Raw genomic sequence first — 20011 nt, 5'->3', positions numbered from 1 at the left:
ACACATCTGATAATGACTCAGCCTCGGTTTCCTAAATAAGGACAAAGCATAGTGAGTAGGTGTGTGTTTGTAACGATGAGGTTGGTCAAAGTTTTGTGCTCTTGACAACTTCAGGTATGTTTTGTTCACAGTGCTTGATCTTGTGTAATCTCCACCCACAATGTTCTGTGTGTGAGGTGAGAGAACGCACCCAAGTGTGTGATGCACTTGCTTGCACCATGTGTACTTTAACCACACCACTCTGTTCAAAATAGTTCTTGCCTAGTCAACGTGCTGTTCCTTATTAGCTCACAGATGGCATGATACACAAACACACACACACAGATGAGGGCTGCCCCTGGGACTCAGCTGATAAACTTTTTCACATTCACTTCATTCTCTATCTGTGCTCCAGCAGCAGATAAGCCTTCTGCTTTTTTTTTTTTTGCTTGTGTATGCTACAGGTGCTGTGTACATTTCATGCTACACACTTCGTGTCTGCCTCTGTGTGTGAGTGTGTGTGTGTGTGTGTGTGTGTGTGTGTGTGTGTGAGAATAAAGACAGCAAATGCAGAAGGTAGGTGAAGATCTTAATTCTTTAACATTAACTCCTTTTATTAAGTGTTCTGTTCTGTAACGCACACACAACTACACGTGTAGTTGTGTTGTGTTAAGAGATCATACAGGTTAACACTGTGCACAGAACATGCTAGAAGCTGTCAAGGACATACATGTAACACACAAACACACTGTTTGGGGGTTGAGCTCTTTAGTCTGTTTTTTTGTTTGTTTTTTTTTCCTTTTTTCTGCAGAACAGGCCAAGCAGGAGAGAGTGGGTGGGGCTTAGGCTTGCCATGCCTCCTCCCCCCCACTCTCACTCCCTCCCCCTGGCCAATCAGGAACTCGGCCACTACAGCTGACCCCCCTTTTCTCTAGCCAATCAGCTGGCAGCCCCCCCTCCTTTCTTTGCCCTGTATGCCTTCACTGCTGAGTGAGCATAGCACACCTTTCTCTATCAGCTGAGAGGAAACAGACAGAAACACAGAGAGAGGGGGGGGGGGAGAGAGAGAGAAAGGGGAGGAGAGGAGGGGCCTGGGAGTAGATAGAGGAAGAGAGGAGAGGGTGAGGAAGAGAAGGAACGGGAGGAGAGGGGGATTGCCAGCATGTGGAGTGGCTTTTGTATTCAAGATATTTTGGAGGGGCGCGAATGAGAGAAAAGAAGAAGGAGGGAGGAGGGGAGCTCGAGAGAGAGAGAGAGAGAGAGAGAGAGAGAAAAGGAGAGGGAGGGAACAAGCAAGTCGGGTGGGGGGTGAGAGTTGCTGATGGGCTTGTGATTTGTGTATGTGTGTGACTGAGGGTGGAGAGAGGTAGACAGGAAGAAAACAGAGAGAGACTCAGAGCTAGTGCAGGCCACTGGGCATGGGAGGCAGAACAACTTGACTTTTCTCCGTCTTTCTCAACACCATCTATTCAGTAGGAAGGAAGCAAAGAGAGACAACAAACCAGAGAGTCAAGAGAAAGAGAAAGAGAGAGAGAGAGAGAGAGAGAGAGAAGGCAGCCTGACCCAGTGGAAATAGTAACACAGAGGAGGAGGAAGAGGAGAGAAAGAAAGCTACAAGGCCAAATAGCGGAAGGAAGGGGACACAGAATGAAACAGTGACACAAACTCCATCTGTGTGAGAAGGTGAGCACCACAAGTTCTCCTGCTGTCAAGTCAAGTGTACTAATGTTGCTCCTCCTGATTGCTGTCATGTTGTCAGCTGGGCTCGGATGACTCAACTTCTCCTAAAATGGCTACATGAACGCGGGGCAGGCAGACAGGCAGGCAGGCAGACATATAGACAGAGGGAGGGAGGGAGAGACAGAAAGGGACCCTGTGTCAAACAGCATTCTCAGCAACTATGTCACTGAGCCAGCTTAGTTTAGACTGCACGATTCCCCAGCCTGAGTGGTGTGTGTGTGTGTGTGTGTGTGTGTGTGTGCGTGTGCGTGCACGTGTTTGGTTAAACACTGTCCTGCTCGGAGGTTTATCACTTTCAGTCATCTTTGCCTCTCTCATGTCTTTCTTCGCTGCTTCCTGTCTTCTGTTTTTGTCTGACTCTCACAAACGCACTCACACACACAGACAGTCAGCTGTCATTTGATTCCTCTCGTGCATGGTGACATCAGATTTCCAAACTCTAGATGGCTCCTGTAATCTAATCAACAGGTGATTGTCTGTGGAGGAGCACTTGGCAACTTTTTGTGTTTGAGAATGTGTACTTAAGTATGTGTGTGTGTGTGTGTGTGTGTGTGTGTGTGTGTGTGTGTGTGTGTGTGTGTGTGTGTGTGTGTGTGTGTTTATCAGCCTCCAGGCACAGGCCTGGGAGTAGCTCGGGTGGGGTTGTGCTAAAAGTTGATGAGACAATTGAGGCATTTGGGAGGCTGCTAATCTCATGCTGATGCTATCACACCTCTGAGTGTAAAGGGTTGGCTCAGGACACAAGGAGGGCAGAGTTCAGCTGATCAGCTACAGAATACAGTTTTCACAAAAGGCCCATTCAAGATGATTGCTCATGTCACTGATTGAAAAGATGTAGTGTCACAGTCTATAACATGGAGAATTAACCCCACCCAAAAGCCAAATGCTCAGTGTCCACTTCTTTCTTGTAAAGGGCTAGTCAGGGCAATGTTAAGTTTTTTTGTGCAATATACTTAGCCAACATGTAGCAATTCTTTTGTCTAGGTATTGGGTGATTTTTGACATTTGCCAATACAGTCACCAGCTGCATTTTAAAAGGTGGATAGTGAAAAGAGTGTCACCTTTCTTAACAAATAGCTATGTTTTTGCTTGTTTGTGTGTTAAAGATTAAAAAATAGAAACACATGCCAAGGCCACAGCCTCATTTTTGTGGTGCACAATCCCTCTCCCAAGGTTCATGTCTGCCTCTGCCACTACACTCATTTTTATATTTTTGATTCAAACATCAGTCTGCATTGGACTGAATAAATGAAAATGAATAATGTAAAAGAAATAAACAGAGAACATGCAGTATTAGTGTCCTGGGGGAGTTATTATCCAGTCTAAAAATTTTGGATGTAGAAATGATTTACACTTTTTTTTAATACTGTTCCTAAAGGGGAGGAAAACATATTGAAATTTCCTCAGTGAACCACTTGTGTTACTTGTTTGCAAAAAAGTAACACAAGTGGTTCACTGCTGGGCTTTGAATGTTGTGGCTCTACACTATTACATAGTTGTATAATGTGTAAATAATCTGAATAACATTTTTGTATTATAATAAAATTAAGAGTAAAGTTAGGCAGCAGACAAGTAAATGTAGACAGTAGTAAACAGAACAGCTGTTTTTCTCCCATAAACTATTTCTTAAAGGTGGAGTTCAGCAGTTGTTGAAGAGCATGCATAAAAAATCTGAATTATGCACTGGCTATGTTTATTGCACGTCTGACTAGGATTGTAAACAAACTCAAGTTAAGAGTTATTGTAAATGTTGGTTGTATTCTCCCTGTGCTACATTTTTTTTAAATTGAATGTTTTTTTCTAATTGCAGAAAGAGAGAAAGTGATGGTGCTTTTAGTGCAGTGCTCCGTGTGCGTCAGTGTCTGTGCGTGTGCACACATGCATGGATCATCTGGGTGTTGTGATTAAAGTAAACAGGCCAAATGTCAGGGTGTTTTGTGAGGATAGGTGCCGACTGTGAACTCCGCCTCCTTCACCTCCATACATGTGTGTCTCAGTCTAACAAGCTCTTATTTGGCAATGGAACCAACACAATGTACAGTGTTCACCTACATGTAGATCAGCACTGTTTGCCTTTGTGCTGGCCTTTTGCACCTCCTGATGTGCTATAAGTCATGTGACCCCAGACCCTCAACCTATGACCTCATGACAGTCTGGTCACACACTCATTGAAGCACAATGGTGCCTATGTGCAGGCATATATGCGTTCTTATGAACACAGATTTGCACATATTTCAACACATTTCATCAGCTGAATGTCCTCCTTGAAGGATATAACCATCTTCTGAACAAAATGTTTGAACTACCCAACTGGTATGTCTTAAAGGTACCAAACCCTTTGACCTCAGTCCTTACATGTGACTGTGAATAGATACACTGCTAGTGTTTCTTAATGCAGTTCCTGAGGTTGGGATACTCATGTGGACTTTGTTAGTCCACAACATTTAGTAGCCTGTTCAGGTTTGAGACTGAAAACAAAACTCCCTGGAAAGAATAGTTTCCTTAGACGGTCACCATGATGTTATCATTGCCAGAATGATAATATCCTTTATTTTCTGCTGTGCATCCTGGCAGTAATTAAATAGACAGAAGGTTCTGCCTTCATAGTTCTATCTCAATTCCTATTCATTGTTGTTTGGAAATCATTTGCCAGGTTTGATCATTAACTAATTCTAGTGTAATGTTTTTGTGAACATTAATGAGTCTACTCTCATTTTGATCCAGAGCTATGCCACGGGCTATGGCCAACTGGCCTCGTTTTTAAAAAAATATATTCATCCATTGGTCCCACTTGTCCTGTACACCACTTTACTGGGCTTTCATGTCAGTACATTAGGTTTCTGCATTTTTTTCTGTCATTGTTTTTCAACATTTTTTTTTTTTGGATTGGTCTGTCTCTTCCTTTGTGCATACAAATAAACCCTAAACCTAACATGTGACAGAATAAAGCATGATTACCCAGCGTCAATTCAGCTTCTCTGCATATACCAATCTAAAGAAAGTAGTCAGAGCAGGGCTCTGGTGGCTCTAATTTCTTTTAATCTGAAAGGAATCATTGATATGCACAGAAGCTTGCATTTGGTACATCTTCATTTTTAGGCTGTGAGCTAGTCTCAGAGCTGCTGGTTCATGGAGTGTATGAACAGTCAACGTTGGCCCTGACACCGTTAAGCTCTACCTGTTCCTGCTGTATTTATACTTAACTCAAGGTCATTGGCTTGGCAGTAGCCTGCGTGTTCCCATCCTCTTTTTCCTCTCTCTATCTCCGTCTGGCTGTTTCATTCTTGTCAGGTGTTTCTCATTCCTTTTTCGGTCATCTCACCCTTTCTGCTCATGCTCTGGCTCTTTCTGAATGATTGCTTGCTGGCCCACTTCCAGTGCTGCTACGTCGATGTCACGCCGATGTTGCACCTGGGTTGCCAGTGATGTGTGTCATCTTCATACCTATTGTCAGCAGTGTTCATTCAAAGAAATACAACATGAATTTTTAGCGTAATGATTTAAAAAAATCAGTGATAGCTATTATTTATAGCTTTAAAGTGGACGATGCAATGATTTTATATTATGGAGGAGATAACATTTTTTTTAACCCGTATTAGAGAAATTGGCCCAGTCCAGAGTTTTTAAGGGCTGTTAAGTTGTCAGGTCTGAGCTGCCACACAAGCTCAGCAACCTGAAGCCTTTTTTGGGGTGAGTGTCTCCCCTCCTCTGCTGGCTCCTGGATCGAGCCTGAAAAGGGTTGGGAGGCTTCTGCCAGCCTTCGAAATAAGGGCAGAAATCAAGCAGGGCCTTGCACAGGGCCTTTAGGTGCTCCCAGTGAGCTCTGACACAGGCATTAACTATAAATACTCACTGCTGACTCTTCTCCCATTCTTCCCCATCCCCCACTCCCTGCATTCACCCCCTGGGTACTCGCTCAGGGGACTCCACCTGTGCTTAGGGGGACAATGCAAGGGGAGGTGCTTTCTTGTATTGTGTTAACTGAACTCTTGTACATGTCATGTCATGCTGTCCATCTTTTGACTTAGTGATGAAATTAATCCTGAGAGATCCCTGTTTGACTTGGACAGTTCTGGTTTTGCTTTAGTGTCCCCCAACTTCAGCAATATCAGCAAAATAACCAAATGCAATGGCTTACAATATTTGTCTTCCAGATGTCCTGGCTCAGGAAGCGGTGGATATGTGACTCATTAATGTTTTCAAAACTTATAGAGATATTTCCTTTTTCCATCCTGTTCATATTCCAGTAAAAAAAAAAAACTACGGGTTATAGCAGAGGCAGTTTTATGGTGTTTAGACTCCAAATGTTGGTTTTTTTTGTGGCATAAAGTTAAAAAAATTCTCTATAAAATCTTGATTTTATTTTATGTGCATGTTTGCGCTACTGTAAAATTATGTTCTCTTGTAAATTTTGGGAGTCTGCACTGTCTTTCAGCCTGGTTTTTCTCAGAGGTAGCATCATTTGACTGCATAGAGACCATAGGTCATGTGAGTAATTACAGGTGATAAAGGCGTCACCTGTAATTACCTGTCACCTGTTACCTGTGACATTGTCTCCATGTGATTCTTTGCGAGCTGTGATAGGAAAGCATGATTACCTTATGATATGCCAGTATGCTGCTGATGTTTATAATCAGGCAGTAATGTATACAGGGGGAGTAAAGGGTGAGTCTGTCCCTATTACCCCTATATAGTTGAGGACTCTATTGTCCAAAATGAATGGGGCATTCAGTTGGAGAAAAGCTATGAAACACAGTGTAAGCTTATATAAACACTATTTGTCAGCCAAGCAATTAAATACCTGCCACTGACGCAGGTCACCTAGAGTGCGACTAGGTAAGTAATACACCCTGTATTACTTACCTACTCTGATCATTGCATCATTTGTACAGTAAATTGGGGATTTTATTCAACATCCCTGAGTTCCAGCAGTGGATACATTTCAGATCTGTGTCAGTGGAAAATACCCATGAACAGCTCTCATTATCTACATTTCCCCTTTCTCACCAGTTCTTGCTTGAGCTGTAGGCCTTCGTCACCACTTGCATGTACATAACGGATCTCTTTATGCGTCATCCCTGTTTTGTCATGATGATTCAAAAGGAATTAAGGGAAAGTGAAGTAACTAGTTGCATTACAGCATGTTAAGACATGTCAATTGCACATCTCTTCTTCGCTGGTTTAAATGGGAGCCAGCTGAGTGTTAGACAGATTCGCTTTCCTGGCTTTTTTAAAATGCTCCTCCATTTGTCATATTTTACATTACAAGCACTGGATGAAATGTGTAAGTGCTTCAGTCAAATTCTTTTGCCTGCTTTAGGTTAACAGAGCACAGTGTGTTGAAATAGTCATTTCCTTGCGTTTGTAGATATTTTCTTGGGGGAGCATCTTTGCCAGGCTCCCCCTGCCCCCCACCCCACCGCCACTGACCAGCTTCTCTCTCTCCCTCTCTCTCTCTGGCTCTGCTTCTTTTTCTCCGTCTTTGTCGCCAAGCACAAAAGAGCCGTTATCCTTAGGCTACTGGTTGCCTAGCTACTGGTGCCCCCCCAACTCCCCGCCCCCACCCACATTCCCAAGTTCTGGTCCAAGTGGGTCGGAAATAGCCCGCTTTTCTTGGCCTCGCACCATGAAGTGCCAAGTTAGCAATGGAAATACCAATTCTCTGCCCCACGAGTGGCTCCTATATATTTGATTCTCAACCCAGACTGTTTGGGTTTTTGGACTCAAAATGGGACATTTTGTTGTGGAAAATAAAAGGCAATGATATTCTCTGTCAGTTCACTTGTCAACTACTTAATGATAAAGGGTGATTATTTGATTGGATTTATTATTTATTGATTGGATTTGTCTCTTGTTTTGTTCTTCTCATGTTCAATACTGACTTCCTTACTTGTGGTGTTTGCACATTATGTGCTTTTATCTGCACTGTAGACAGGTATGAGGACATATTTGTATTTCTGTGCTTTTCTTTCATTAGGATAATACAAATATATCTCCCATAATGCGTGGTTGTGTGTTTTCAAGAGGAATAGTTCCATCTTAATGACTGTTAATGGTAAAGTAAGAGCAACTGATTGACAATTGACTTATTTTGTTTTTATGTCTTTCTGTCTCTTCAGGGATCCTGGGTGGAATGACCCTGTCATGATGCCACAGCTATGTCACACCCCACACCTAGGTGACCAAGGAGGGTGTGCCTGGCTATCAGCCAATCACAGAGGGAGCCCCAGTACATCCGATTCTGGTGTAGAAACATTTCTTCTCAAGAGCCTCCTGCATCACTGACACTCCGCCCCTCTGGTTAGTTTTACCTCTCAGGTTGATGATTTAATCCAAGTCACTCATTGCAGAACATTGTATGTTAAATCTCTTTCTTAACAACAACAACAAACACATATAATGTAGTTCATGTGTACTGGCCAACCGGTACAACCAAATTGCTTTTAATGGATAAAACATTCTTAGAAATATATCTAAGATGTTAAACAAGCATGCAATCAAAAGTGTAATGTCTTCAGTTCTCTTGCAGTGGTTCATTACACAGAAATACACTGTATTCACTTTTCTTCTGTCACTGACAAAATACCATCAACTTTTTATGTCTCCTCAGGTCATAACTCCTGTGCCCACCTCCTCCACTCTTCTCCCTCTGGGCTCCTCACTGTTTCCTGATTACCTACCTTGGGATGTTGGCATTGTTTTGTGGCAGCGGCCATGGAGACAGACAGGTTCTTTCAATAGGCCATTTTAGACACAACTTCCAGATGTTGTGCCAGATGCAGCTTGTCCACACGGGCAGAATTAGACAAGGACGGGCACAGAGGTGAGATACTGATCATGTTACTCGATTATACAAGAGACAAATGAGGCTTATGTCCAGCCCAAATTACATTATGTCCCAATGGAACTTATTTATTGAGAGACTCATGGCAGACAAATAATCAAAGAATTTCAGAGAGAAGTAGCCATTTTTTGTACATTTCAATGGGAAATAGTTAAAAAAATACCTCAGCAAAATGAGATGAGAAAAGCATTGGTTGCTAGGTAACAGACAGAAAAGCAGACAGAATAACAGACAGAAAAGTTGATGATGTTGGATTGACTGTTTACACTTTCCTAACCTGAGATAAGATAGGATGAAGTAAGATAGGATTCCTAAATTTATTCAGGATTTGCTTTTGTAATACTAAACTATGAAAAGTCCTCTATCTATATATATATATATATATATATATATATATATATATATATATATATATATATATATATATATATAATCATTATATATCTATATAAAATCTTATACTCTGCCTAACTTAAGAGTTAATACAATGCCCTCTTATTTTCATAGTATTTTATTTTCTCCATCACTCATAAAGTATCTTTCCTGAACCATAATACTGTATTTTGTTCCTCTCAGGTGCTGTGCAGCTCAGCTTCCTGTTTCACACTGTTTGACAATATCACAGCAACAACTATAGGACTTCCTATTCCTGTGGAACATCTTGCTCTGCCTCCTGGCACTAGTGAGGACCCACTTGACCTGTTGCACAAAAGTTAGTCAAGACTCTTATCCTCCAAAATAGAAACCATGCGGCACATTCACGTGGAATTAGCCCACAAAAAGGCTCCATTAGAGCTTCCAGCCCAGGAGGGGGACCTGCCTCCACCTACAGCCCCAACACAGGGCCTAGACCCTGGGGTCAGACCAGGGGCACCTAGACACTTTGGTCAGGAGGAGTTGCGGCTCCAAAAGGTCTACCAGCTCTCCATTTTCTCCCAGTTGGGGGGATTTTCTACCTCCACAGAATCCAATACTGATGCCCAACAGAGGCATGTCCGGTTGGGTGTGAAAAGGGGGCTAGAGGAGCCCCAGTTGACTCATAAGCGCCCTCACCTGGGAGACTCCTCAGACATGGAGGCACTGGAGGGAGGGGTGCTGTGTGGGCCAGCCCCAGCTCAAGGTGTTGGGATGGGTTTAGCAACTGGCCCCGGTGGGCCTGGTTCTGTATACTCTTGCACACAGATGGAGCACAGGGACTCTGAAGGGGGGCTGTCACCCAGGTCCCCACCCCTCTCCCCAAGCCACAACCCCTCCCGACGCCCAACTCAGCACAATCATGATAAGCCCATTCCTGATGTATTTGCTCCACTCTCACCTAAATCACCCCCAATGTGTGACCCACACGGGCATCTCTGTGACCAGGGCCACTCCCTCAGTAGCTCAGCCAGGACTGAGCCTCCTAATGGGAGCCGCACACCCACCTACTCACTTGGTAGCCCTGGAAATGAGAGCTCTGCTAATGGCTCATCTGGAGGCCAACCCAGCCCCCACTTATATGAAATGTCCACATATGAGACTCCCAACCCTGCCAGTCCCACCAGCCCTCCAGGCCCTTTCTCCCCCCCACACCACACAGAGTTGCAGGAACCAGGGGAGGCCACTGAATGGGAAGTTGGACTTGAATCCTCCCCACCTGAGCGAAGTGCCACCCAGGCTGCCTCCTCCTCTAACGGCTTGGCTTCCTGGGAGAAAACGCCCAGCAGTAATGGCCACCGTCTATCCTCTGGAGGCCACTGGCCGGCCAAAAAGAGGCTGCTGTCCCCAAGTGACACAGGGGAATCATGTTCAGAAGATGAGGGACCCTCCACATCCAAGAGAAGCAGGTTGTCATTGCTGGCTCCAGGACTTGGCCCTGCCTCATGTCGCAGCACTGATGCTAAAGCTGCCCCTTACTGGAACCACCTGCTGCCCTCTGCATGGGACCGGCCAAAGGTCAGCACACCAACATACATCACACATCTCTCTTGGAAATTTCATTTAAAATCCAAATAATCCAATTTGTCAAAACAACTGCATCAGCCTGTAGATCCAACCACTACTAGCTAATAGCTAACATTAGCTTTTATGTTAACACAAATGGTGTCAAACAAAATATTCATATGATCTTAATATTATACATATCATATAGCACTTGAAGGAAGGAAATAAGTTTTCTGTTTTTTTTTTTGTTTTGTTTTTTTTAATGACCAGAAGATTCAGTTTACCAACCCTAATTAACCACAACTAGAAAGAGGCCGTAGGTGATTTTAGTGCAGCATTCATTAAAAAAACAGCATGTGCACATTTGCATGTAAATACCGTGCTTTTAGACCCAAAAACCTTTTGAGCCCCTACTATGCGGAGGCTTCTACAACTTTGAATGTGGAATAAGGAGTAGCTGTTCAAAGTCAGTGGTTGATGGTAAGACATCTGTGAGCCTTGACAGTCCTGGAAAAGAGGCTGAGGCATAAATAAAGAGAAACTAAGGGAACGAGTTAAAAGTGAAAGAATGAAATGATGGCCAGTTCATTATCACACCACGCTGGAACAGGCTGAGTAGCTCCAGAATAAAGCCCATTGAGGGAGGGTCAATTGTTTCCCCACACATGAGTGTACTGTGCCTCTCACATGCACACTCATAACCCCACACACACAAACACACACACACACACACACACACACACACACACACACATACATACCTACATCATGCTTAAAAAAATGGTTCTGGAAGTGAATTGGCCATTTTTGAACACTGGGAGGCCAGAAAGAGCTTTGAGTGTGTGGGTTTGTGGGATGGGGAGTGTGCTAATAGTGACAATAGGGTTCAGCAGTTCATTAGTTAGGTTCCATACAGTGTGGGGGGGGGGGGGATCACTGTGACCAGAGGTGTTCAGTGCAGGGAAGCACACAGGGAGAAACGGATAGATGTAAGAAAGACTCAAGGATACAAATCGGCAGCAGAGAAGACAGTGAAAGGAGGACTCAAAGAAAAAGTGTTACTTCAGTAAATAAAGGCTAGAGAAAGATATTTCAGAGACACAGCAAGGTGAGACAGGATAATATCCTAAAATGCCCTATGTGGTTTTGATTGAGTGTGGTGATGAGGCGACCAGCTGACAAAGAGCTTCAAGCTCAGTAGACAGTCAGTGCGACCGAGGGTTAGCTAACACCAACAAGCTAACCATGAGTGACAGGTTAGCTGTGAGCAAATGGCTAGCAGGTAGCGTTGGGTTGGCTAGTGACGAGTCATCTGACAGTTGGGTGGCCTTTAGGATGAACGGGAGCCTGGAAATGGGGAATGTTTGTGCGCATGACACGTCCAGTAGTAAGTGCTCAGTAAGTAAGAGGACGCCTGAAATACACAGTTACTCATCCAGACACACAAACACAACCATTTATTCGTTATTTAACTATCTTCATTTTCTGAGAATATTTGAACATTTCAGACAATTTAAAGTTTCTGCTACAGATCTTTGTGAATAGCTAGTTCGTAGAATAGAACATTAATAGACAAAAACAAATCTGAATTTTCTTTTTTGTCCAGACTGCCACAGACTGCACAAGATCAGGGAGACGACTGAAAAGTGGGCTGCGGTTGAAAAGGTGAGTCATCCATCATATTTATGACAAAGTTACATTGTGTAATTTAAAAAAAATCAACATGAAGAAGACAAAATTTACTAAAAAGGGATTAAGAGAACAGGATTTAAACTTCAGTCCCAGCGCACACATGGATGAGATGGATGAGATCAGTTCAGTGTCAGTCAGATCGACTGCAGCAAAGTAGACACAGGGAAAGGAGGTGGGAGTTAGGGTAGGTTGTATGTTATTCTAAATTAAAGGGTTTTGTGTCTGGGCTTGAATACTCAGACACACTCAGAGGCATGTGACATGTTGGTTAAGACAAAATTAGTGTAATCTTAACCACTAACCACCGGTCTGTTTTGTGTGTTTTTGTGGTCACATTCAGTCGGCAGCTGCGCAGCGGCAGACACACAGACACCGGCCGCTCCACACGTTCCAGCTGGCCCTCGTCTTCCATCAGCAGATCACTGCTCGGCAACTTTGAGGTACAAATTTGAACTATTACTTTTAACAGCTTCAGAGACAAAAGCAGGTTCAGGTCAAAGATTATGCTAGAGACAGTGGCATGGCAAGATGCAAACTTTAACCAGTGTAAACCCTATGCAGGTGGAGCCGGGGGTCTCTGCTTTGGATACCTATTTCATAAGAACCAATTTTAAGTCTTTGGGAGATGAAAACTTAGATTCAGTTTTGTTGTGGCTATAACGATGTAACAGGGATATCCTATTTATTTTAATTTATTTGCACAAGTTATATCAAACAAATCATGTTAAAATAATAAAAGCAGAAAAGGGACTCATTAATTACAAAAACAAATTTTAAAGAGGTTTTTGTCTATATTAAACTTTTCCAACAGGACTCTGAGAAAGTTGTCATTTTAACCATTTTCACCACAAAATGTTTTTTAATAAGTTACATAACCTGTAAAGCTGTTGCTGCTGTTGATGACACCCTGCATATCTGAAAATCAGGGGGAAAAATAACAGTTGTTGCTTTTAAGCACAGTGGGGAAATTCACAGTTTTCAGTGCTGAAATCAGTTTTTTTGGGATCCTCCTCTTTGTGAAATTAGGCCTTGTTGTTTTTCTAATTGCAGAGCCTCACCAGGATTATAAGGACTTCCAGTAAAAATGGCACTGTTAACATATCTAATTAATTAAAACAGAACCAGACTCAGGGTTGCTTCTGTTGGTCTCAGGGTTGTCTCGACCAGTTGGGTTACATCTAAAATATGTAATTTACTCCTTAGTGTAACTAATTTAGACAATTTATTTACATTAAAATGAGGTATAACAAGTAAGAGTGTGTTTATGTTATGTCAGAAAACCCTTCTTTTGGCTCACATTGCTGTTGGCCAGCAGATGCATATTTTATTACTGCGTTCAACACTGCTTTGGTTTCAATTAAAGTAAATACATGAAATATTATTTTTTATGGATATGTCCCAAGCATGACTCCATGGTGCAGCAGCAGCCTGTAACCTAATAAACTTTATACTGGAAGTTTCACAGTGTAAAGAGTTTTAAAAGGCTCTTGTTCATGAAAGTATATGCTCTTCTCTTTGTCTAATGTGTTGCAGGAGTCCATACTGAAGGGACGATTCTCCCCGTCTGGCAGGATTGAAGGCTTCACAGCGGAGATTGGCGCCAGCGGCTCCTATTGCCCGCAGCACGTCACCCTGCCTGTGCAGGTTACGTACTACGACATCTCAGAGCACAGCGCACCCTCACCCTTCCTGGTCAGTCTGTGCATATGTGCATCTGCTAGATATAGTGTGTTTGTATGTGGTTATGTGCATGCTTAGTCAGGCACAAACAATAAACCAAACAAAAAACCGACACTGTTTATTGCACATGGCAGGTTTGTTTTCTAGTATGAAAATAATACACTCTTTGAAAGAAAAACAGAGCAAAATTAGAGATCAGAACAATTCACCAAACAATAACAACTATAAATTTGACTACAACAAGATTGATGTTGGCTTGCTCCCTGAGAACCAGATGTAAAAAATATGTGGTATGTTTTTCCTTTCATGCACATATCATGAAGCTTTTTCCCACATCTGTCCACATCAGCAGTGAATACTATAGATTTATCAGATATGTAATCACAACATAAGGTCAGTAGGTATTTTGTACGGTAGGACCAGCATTAACATGTGACCAACTTTAGTCCTACTCACAAGAAGTCCTAAAATGTGTCTGCTGTTACACTGGAACATTTGGAAGCCAGCTGTTTTCACTTTCTCAGCTCCATGCCTCATGATGACTTTGAATTGTTGTGTTTAAAAGTGGTGAATGTAGGGTCTCTTTTGATTCAGTTCTTTGAACTTTTAATCACATTTAATGTAATGTGACTCCCTGTGTCGCTGCCTTTGAAACTGCAGCAGAATATGTTAGAGTCGGTGCGCTTTCATTTTGGAGTTCTGTTTTTTTCGTGTTAAGTATTTTTGATGATGAATTGGTTCGACATGCAGAAGCAACGAATGTGTCTCATCATCAGTCCAGATCAAACCAGAAATGAAAGTTACTGTTTTAATACTCCTGTCGTATTGCTTCTCCCTAAAAGTTTCATTTCAGTGCATTTAATCCAGACCGGATTAAAATAAAAACTATTAAAATGTGGGCAAATGGATAAGAGTTATTTCATCATTAACAGGGGGTGATTTCCCTCGAGCCTCTTGGAAAGAAAGGATACAGCATACCCAAAGCAGGGACCATTCAAGTGGTAAGTTTGTCTTTTTTTCCCCTCCACATTGTCTGCTCACTCTTTGCACAGGAAGGGGCCTGGTTGCCAATGAAAATGTTGAAAAACCTGCATTTAAATGATGATGACATAGAACATGTTAATATTGAGATCTTTGTATTATAAGTGTCACATACTTGCAAGAATTGAAGTACATGCGGGAGTTTTTACCTTTTGTGAGTTCAATCATAAAAAAACATCCTTTGTACACTTGAATTAAAACCATTGCTAGCTGTCTTATTTGTGCCGTCTGGTATATCTCCTCAGACCTTATTTAATCCCAACAAAACTGTGGTGAAGATGTTCCTGGTGACCTACAACTTTGGCGACATGCCTGTCAATCACATGACCTTCCTGCGCCACCGTATCTTCCTGGTGCCTGTGGAGGAGGGGGTTGAGGGGAAAGGCGAGGTGTCTCCAGGGGGCGGAGCGGTAGACAGGAAGAAGATTCTTTGCTACCTGATACATCTCAGGTGTCTGCTTTACTTTTTATACCTGAGGTTCTGATGATACTTGACTTTAAGCTTGTAAGCTTCACTAAAATATATGTTGTATATTTATATTATTAATTTATATATTTATATATGAGATTTTCAGTAAATACTAGAAAACTATTTTCCTGTATTGGCAGTTATTTTCCGTAGTTACGGCAGTACTTTTTGTCAAATGTACCTGTTTGCTTTCTTGCCAAGAGTTAGATGAGATCATTGATACCACTCTCATATTTATATAGTAAACATGCAGCTATAGCCACCTGCAGGTTAGTTAAGCTTAACAGAACGACTAAACAGGAAGGAAAAGGATGGAAATAGGCAGGAACAGCTAGCCTGACTCTGTCATTGTGCCCAGCAAAGAAATACTTGTGCACATAACCCTGGAGGAAGGATCTAGTTTCCTTTGGTCATAGCCAGACCAGCAGTTTACCCCTATTTCCAGTCTTTATGCTAAGCTAAACTAACTGGCTGCTGGCTGTAGCCCAATATTAAATGAACAGATATGAGTGATATTGATTTTATCATTTAACTCTTGGCAAGAAGGCCAACAAAGACAGAAAAGTATTCATTTACAGCTTTGTTTCAGTTAGTTTAACAGTTGTTGTTGCATTAAATCAAAGCGTTTTGCTAACACTGCTGTTGGTTCTTCCCTTTTTCAGATTCCAGAGCTCCAAATCTGGGAAGATCTACTTGCACAACGATATCCGGCTGCTATTCTCCCGCAAATCCATCGAAGTGGACACAGGGATCCCTTATGAGCTGAAATCTTTCACCGAGGTGCCAAGAAACCCTAAATATTCCCCCCGCGTGTGACCCCAGCTTGACCCTTCGACCCTCCCCAAAGCCAACGCAGCCCCTCCTGTGCTTCCTAAAAGGGAGGGAGGGAAACAGACAGACTGCTAGAATGATGGACACAAAACTTGAGAAGACTGAATGAGATGTGACACATGCTCACAAGACACTCGTGCACATATGATACAGTGTTGGTCATTGGAAAAGTCCCCCTTTTTATGCATTACGTCTCCATTGAAAATTCAGATACAGATATGAAATGTCACTCAAAGCAAACATGGCATTCCTTGTATCTTCCGATCACTGGAAATATTAAAATATGTTAGAAATATTTTTGTAGGAGCAGCTGAGCATGCACGCAGTCAAAAGCAGGACTTTTTCAACGCCTTCATCTGAACAAAGAAAGAAATGCACAAACACTGACACACACACCAAAAACAGACTGACATGACTCACGGACAGCACATACCACACGCGTCACAGCTGAAACACTTCTGGTGGTGGCTCTCTGAGTTCAGTGTTAACATGCATGCCTTGTGACTTAAACACCTGAATTTTCCTCTAGTGCCGTATCACACTGTCCTTCACTCTGCCTGCAGCTCCAACCGCTTCATTGGACCAATCAGTTCCACAAGTTTGGATTCGACAAAAAGCCACAAACAATAAGCACATCCCTGATTATGGGGGTGAACAGGAAGATTACCACCACACCCTTCGCACATTCACACACTTTCTGACCAGCAGAGAGAAGATGAGCAGAGACACAAACACTAGTGAAAGCTAGAATCAGCCATCTTGATTGGTTGTCTTATCATTTAACACAAAATAAAAACCACACCAACACGATTTGACCAAACTCAGGATATCTGTTGAAGAATAAATTTCTCTTCTTACCATGGTACAGACCACTGTGGAGACTTCAAGACAGGAGGGTCATACCATGTCATGAAAAACAGGGGAATCCAGTTCATTTTAATGTAGCCAGACTGAGGGACACTGTGCTGTTTTCTTTTTTTTAATCTTTTTTTTATTCTGTTCAGAACAGTCTGATGTTGGAGCAGAAAATGGAAAAAAAAAAAAGACAAGCTGTAGTATTTTTAATTTATGTTTTCGCAAATGTCTTAATAAGCAATATACTGCACAAAGTAGAGTGTGTTTTTCAGCCGGACGAGCTTTCTCTCTGGAGGGGGGGCGGGCAGAGAAAGCAGAGAATTGAGAGTGAGGGAGGGATGTTGAGGGAGGGCAGGTGGGTGGGTGGGGGTATTTAATGTGGGGATAAAAGTCTATGTATATTTAAAAGAATAAACTCTGCAATTAGTGGGTAGCCCCTGTGTTTCTTGTTGTTTTTGATTGACAGACATTGTGGACATCCCACTATTACTGCTATTTGGTTTTCCGCGGAGAGGTACTGGCACAGATACTGACCCTATGAAGTGGATCGGTCATAAGCCAGATGTGACTGTTCAACACCAAATACAGTTTCATCACTCATTATAAAATGTAAAGTTGTTACACTCACTCAGTCATGGCAGGCTGCCTACTCAATTTTTAGAGCGACAACAATTCCTGATACAAAATATCAACTGATTTATCATTCTATGCCAGGTGTCCAATCGGCACTCTGTATTGACAGATATCCTTATATCTGTTAGGTATTTGAATTAGTATGGGAACTGAAAAACAAAGCTAAAACAGGCATTTTGTGCTGTAATTGGAGTAGCTTTTTTGTAATAGCCTGTACGTGCATATTTTTCAATACACCCTTAATTAGAGCAACCTGCATTTGAGTTTGATGTTACAGTCTATTGCTATTGCTACATAGCCAACATAAGCATTAGCAGCTGTTTTCTTATCGGTCTAGTCAACCTGTCTTGTCTTGAAATTGAGTCACTGTGGGGTTGGGTTCGTCTGCCCTAAAGAGGCAGTGCTTCTCAGAGTGCATAGAACCTCTTGTATTCTAATCCTGCAACAATGAATGAAGGTTTTGGCAAGGCTGGTAAGAGGTAAACAGTTGTTAATGTTAACGTTGGCTATATAGCAATAGCAAAACAAATAGCTTATTTTAAATTTGCTTCTAATTTGCTTCTAATTGTTTTTATTTCAAAATGCAATCTGAGGTTTACTTAAGAGGAGGGAATTGCCAACTTAGTAAAAGGCCTCCAGAGCCACAGAAAGCAATGATCAGCTGTTTTCACAGGCTGAATAATACTAACCATTATGAGTAAACTGAGCTTCACATGTGAAATTGGTGGCATGCCATTCCAAAAAAAATTTAAATGAAATACTTATGTGTTGTCTACTTTCGGTCCCTGCTTAAGACAAACCAGAAATCTGTTAAACTACTATATTTCAGTTATATGTGCAACATCTGAGAATCATCTGCAGCGAAAAAGTTAAATAAAAAGATTAGTTCACAAAGAAGCTAATGTTCCATCAAGCTTACATAAGTTGTTTATTTACAGCACTCTTAGCATGAGCTTTTCTAATTGTGCGTGCATGTGTTTTGATAAAAGCAAATTGGAGGCATAACGTCAGACCCTGGCTTCTGATAACTCACATAATAGAACAAACAATAAAGGGGGCAGCTGAGTAATAGTCACAGAAGGATTCCATCTTGCAGATTGTTTACAAATCAGCATGAGAGGAACCTTGAAAGCTATAATGAACTTCCTCCCCCGGCTTCTGCTGCTCCACTGTAACTGCTCGGTGGGCACAAGCAGACAGTCTCTGGTTGTTCTGGGAAACTCTGCAAATATTAATGTCAAACTGTGTCAAGTCACTCACTCAGCACTGCTAAAAACAGCGCATGTTCTGTAAATATTCCCCCTCCAAAAATACTGAAGAACGTCTATATATATAGCTCACCAACAAAATAGGCAGTCATCCCCTTTAATACACTGGTCATAATGTAGGGAGAATTTACTTGAGGCGAAAAACAGCAAATACTGCTATTGTTTAAATTAGGTTACTTGTCAAGTGGTATATACTGCACATGTCCATTATACCCTTGCCAGTTACCTTGAATATTATATCATTATATTATTAATTATATCATTTCTCCCTCTCCTCCTGCAAATAGCAATAGTGATTGACTAAATGCATATAAATATTGTAAGTTTTTGTGACTGGCACATATTCTGGCAAATGCTGCTAAATGTCATTAAGTCCATATAACCCACATTGTGGCAGTGTTTGTGATTCAAGAACAATAGGAACAATAGGGAACCCAAGGACCCCATCTTTTTCATTTTGTGAGGAAGGGGGGGTAATGGTTAAAACCAAAAAAAATCCACCCACCTCTCTTATCCACCAACCCACAGAAACACACAGTTATTCATTTACACACCAGTGCAGCCCATAAGCTGTGTTTCTACAGCGGCTGGAAGGGCTCAGATGGGTGTGACTAACTCTGTAAATTTTAACCAGAGGGGAGGGAGGCTGGATAAAACCAGCAGTCCCTGGGAGACTTGTGTTTACATGAGAGCCTAAATAGAAAGTTAAGGGACCCATGAGAGCACAAAAGAACAGTTTTTCATGCTTCTTATTTCTCACCTTAGCTTCTTTTGTCTTCACACTTCTTCATTATGCATGACGATTATACAGGCTTAACAACATTGTCCTAAGGTGGATCTAAGAAATTACCTTTTACGGGTGGTGGTGGCTGATATCAGTGGGTTTGCACTGTCACTCCACTTTACTGACACCAAGGTTTGCAATTCAACATGCCAACATGGCCTATGAGACTGTCTCAAAGTGTTTTCTGACCCCTGGTGTCGAACTGTGGTATCGCAGCCCTGCATCCTGATCTGCAGTTGGGCCCCAGTGTGCGAGTGAATGCAACTCAGGCCCAA

The 20011-nt window shown here is 42.1% G+C and overlaps 1 protein-coding gene across 3 annotated transcripts in view; it reads left to right on the top strand.

Annotated features, from left to right (window-relative positions):
* The window catches only part of atosb (atos homolog b), a 29127-nt gene extending 11882 nt beyond the window's left edge, over positions 1–17245 (top strand). For 2 of the 3 annotated variants that reach the window (XM_071483426.1, XM_071483427.1), the window contains 9 exons: positions 7839–8019; positions 8330–8542; positions 9140–10495; positions 12090–12148; positions 12516–12615; positions 13709–13867; positions 14788–14856; positions 15142–15347; positions 16028–17245. In XM_071483426.1, the coding sequence (XP_071339527.1) occupies positions 9311–10495; positions 12090–12148; positions 12516–12615; positions 13709–13867; positions 14788–14856; positions 15142–15347; positions 16028–16181 (1932 nt within the window). In that variant the 5' untranslated portion in view covers positions 7839–8019; positions 8330–8542; positions 9140–9310 and the 3' untranslated portion in view covers positions 16182–17245. Of the gene's footprint in view, positions 1–1147; positions 1663–7838; positions 8020–8329; positions 8543–9139; positions 10496–12089; positions 12149–12515; positions 12616–13708; positions 13868–14787; positions 14857–15141; positions 15348–16027 lie in introns of those variants that run through there. The other variant, XM_071483425.1, reaches the window with a different exon arrangement.
* The last annotated feature ends 2766 nt before the right edge of the window (positions 17246–20011 follow it).

Source organism: Trachinotus anak, unplaced genomic scaffold (assembly GCF_046630095.1).
Source record: "Trachinotus anak isolate AG129_WGS33_773 ecotype Australia unplaced genomic scaffold, CSIRO_AGI_Tana_v1 ptg000008l, whole genome shotgun sequence".
Lineage (NCBI taxonomy): Eukaryota > Metazoa > Chordata > Actinopteri > Carangiformes > Carangidae > Trachinotus > Trachinotus anak.
This window is presented reverse-complemented; position numbering and strand designations above follow the sequence as displayed.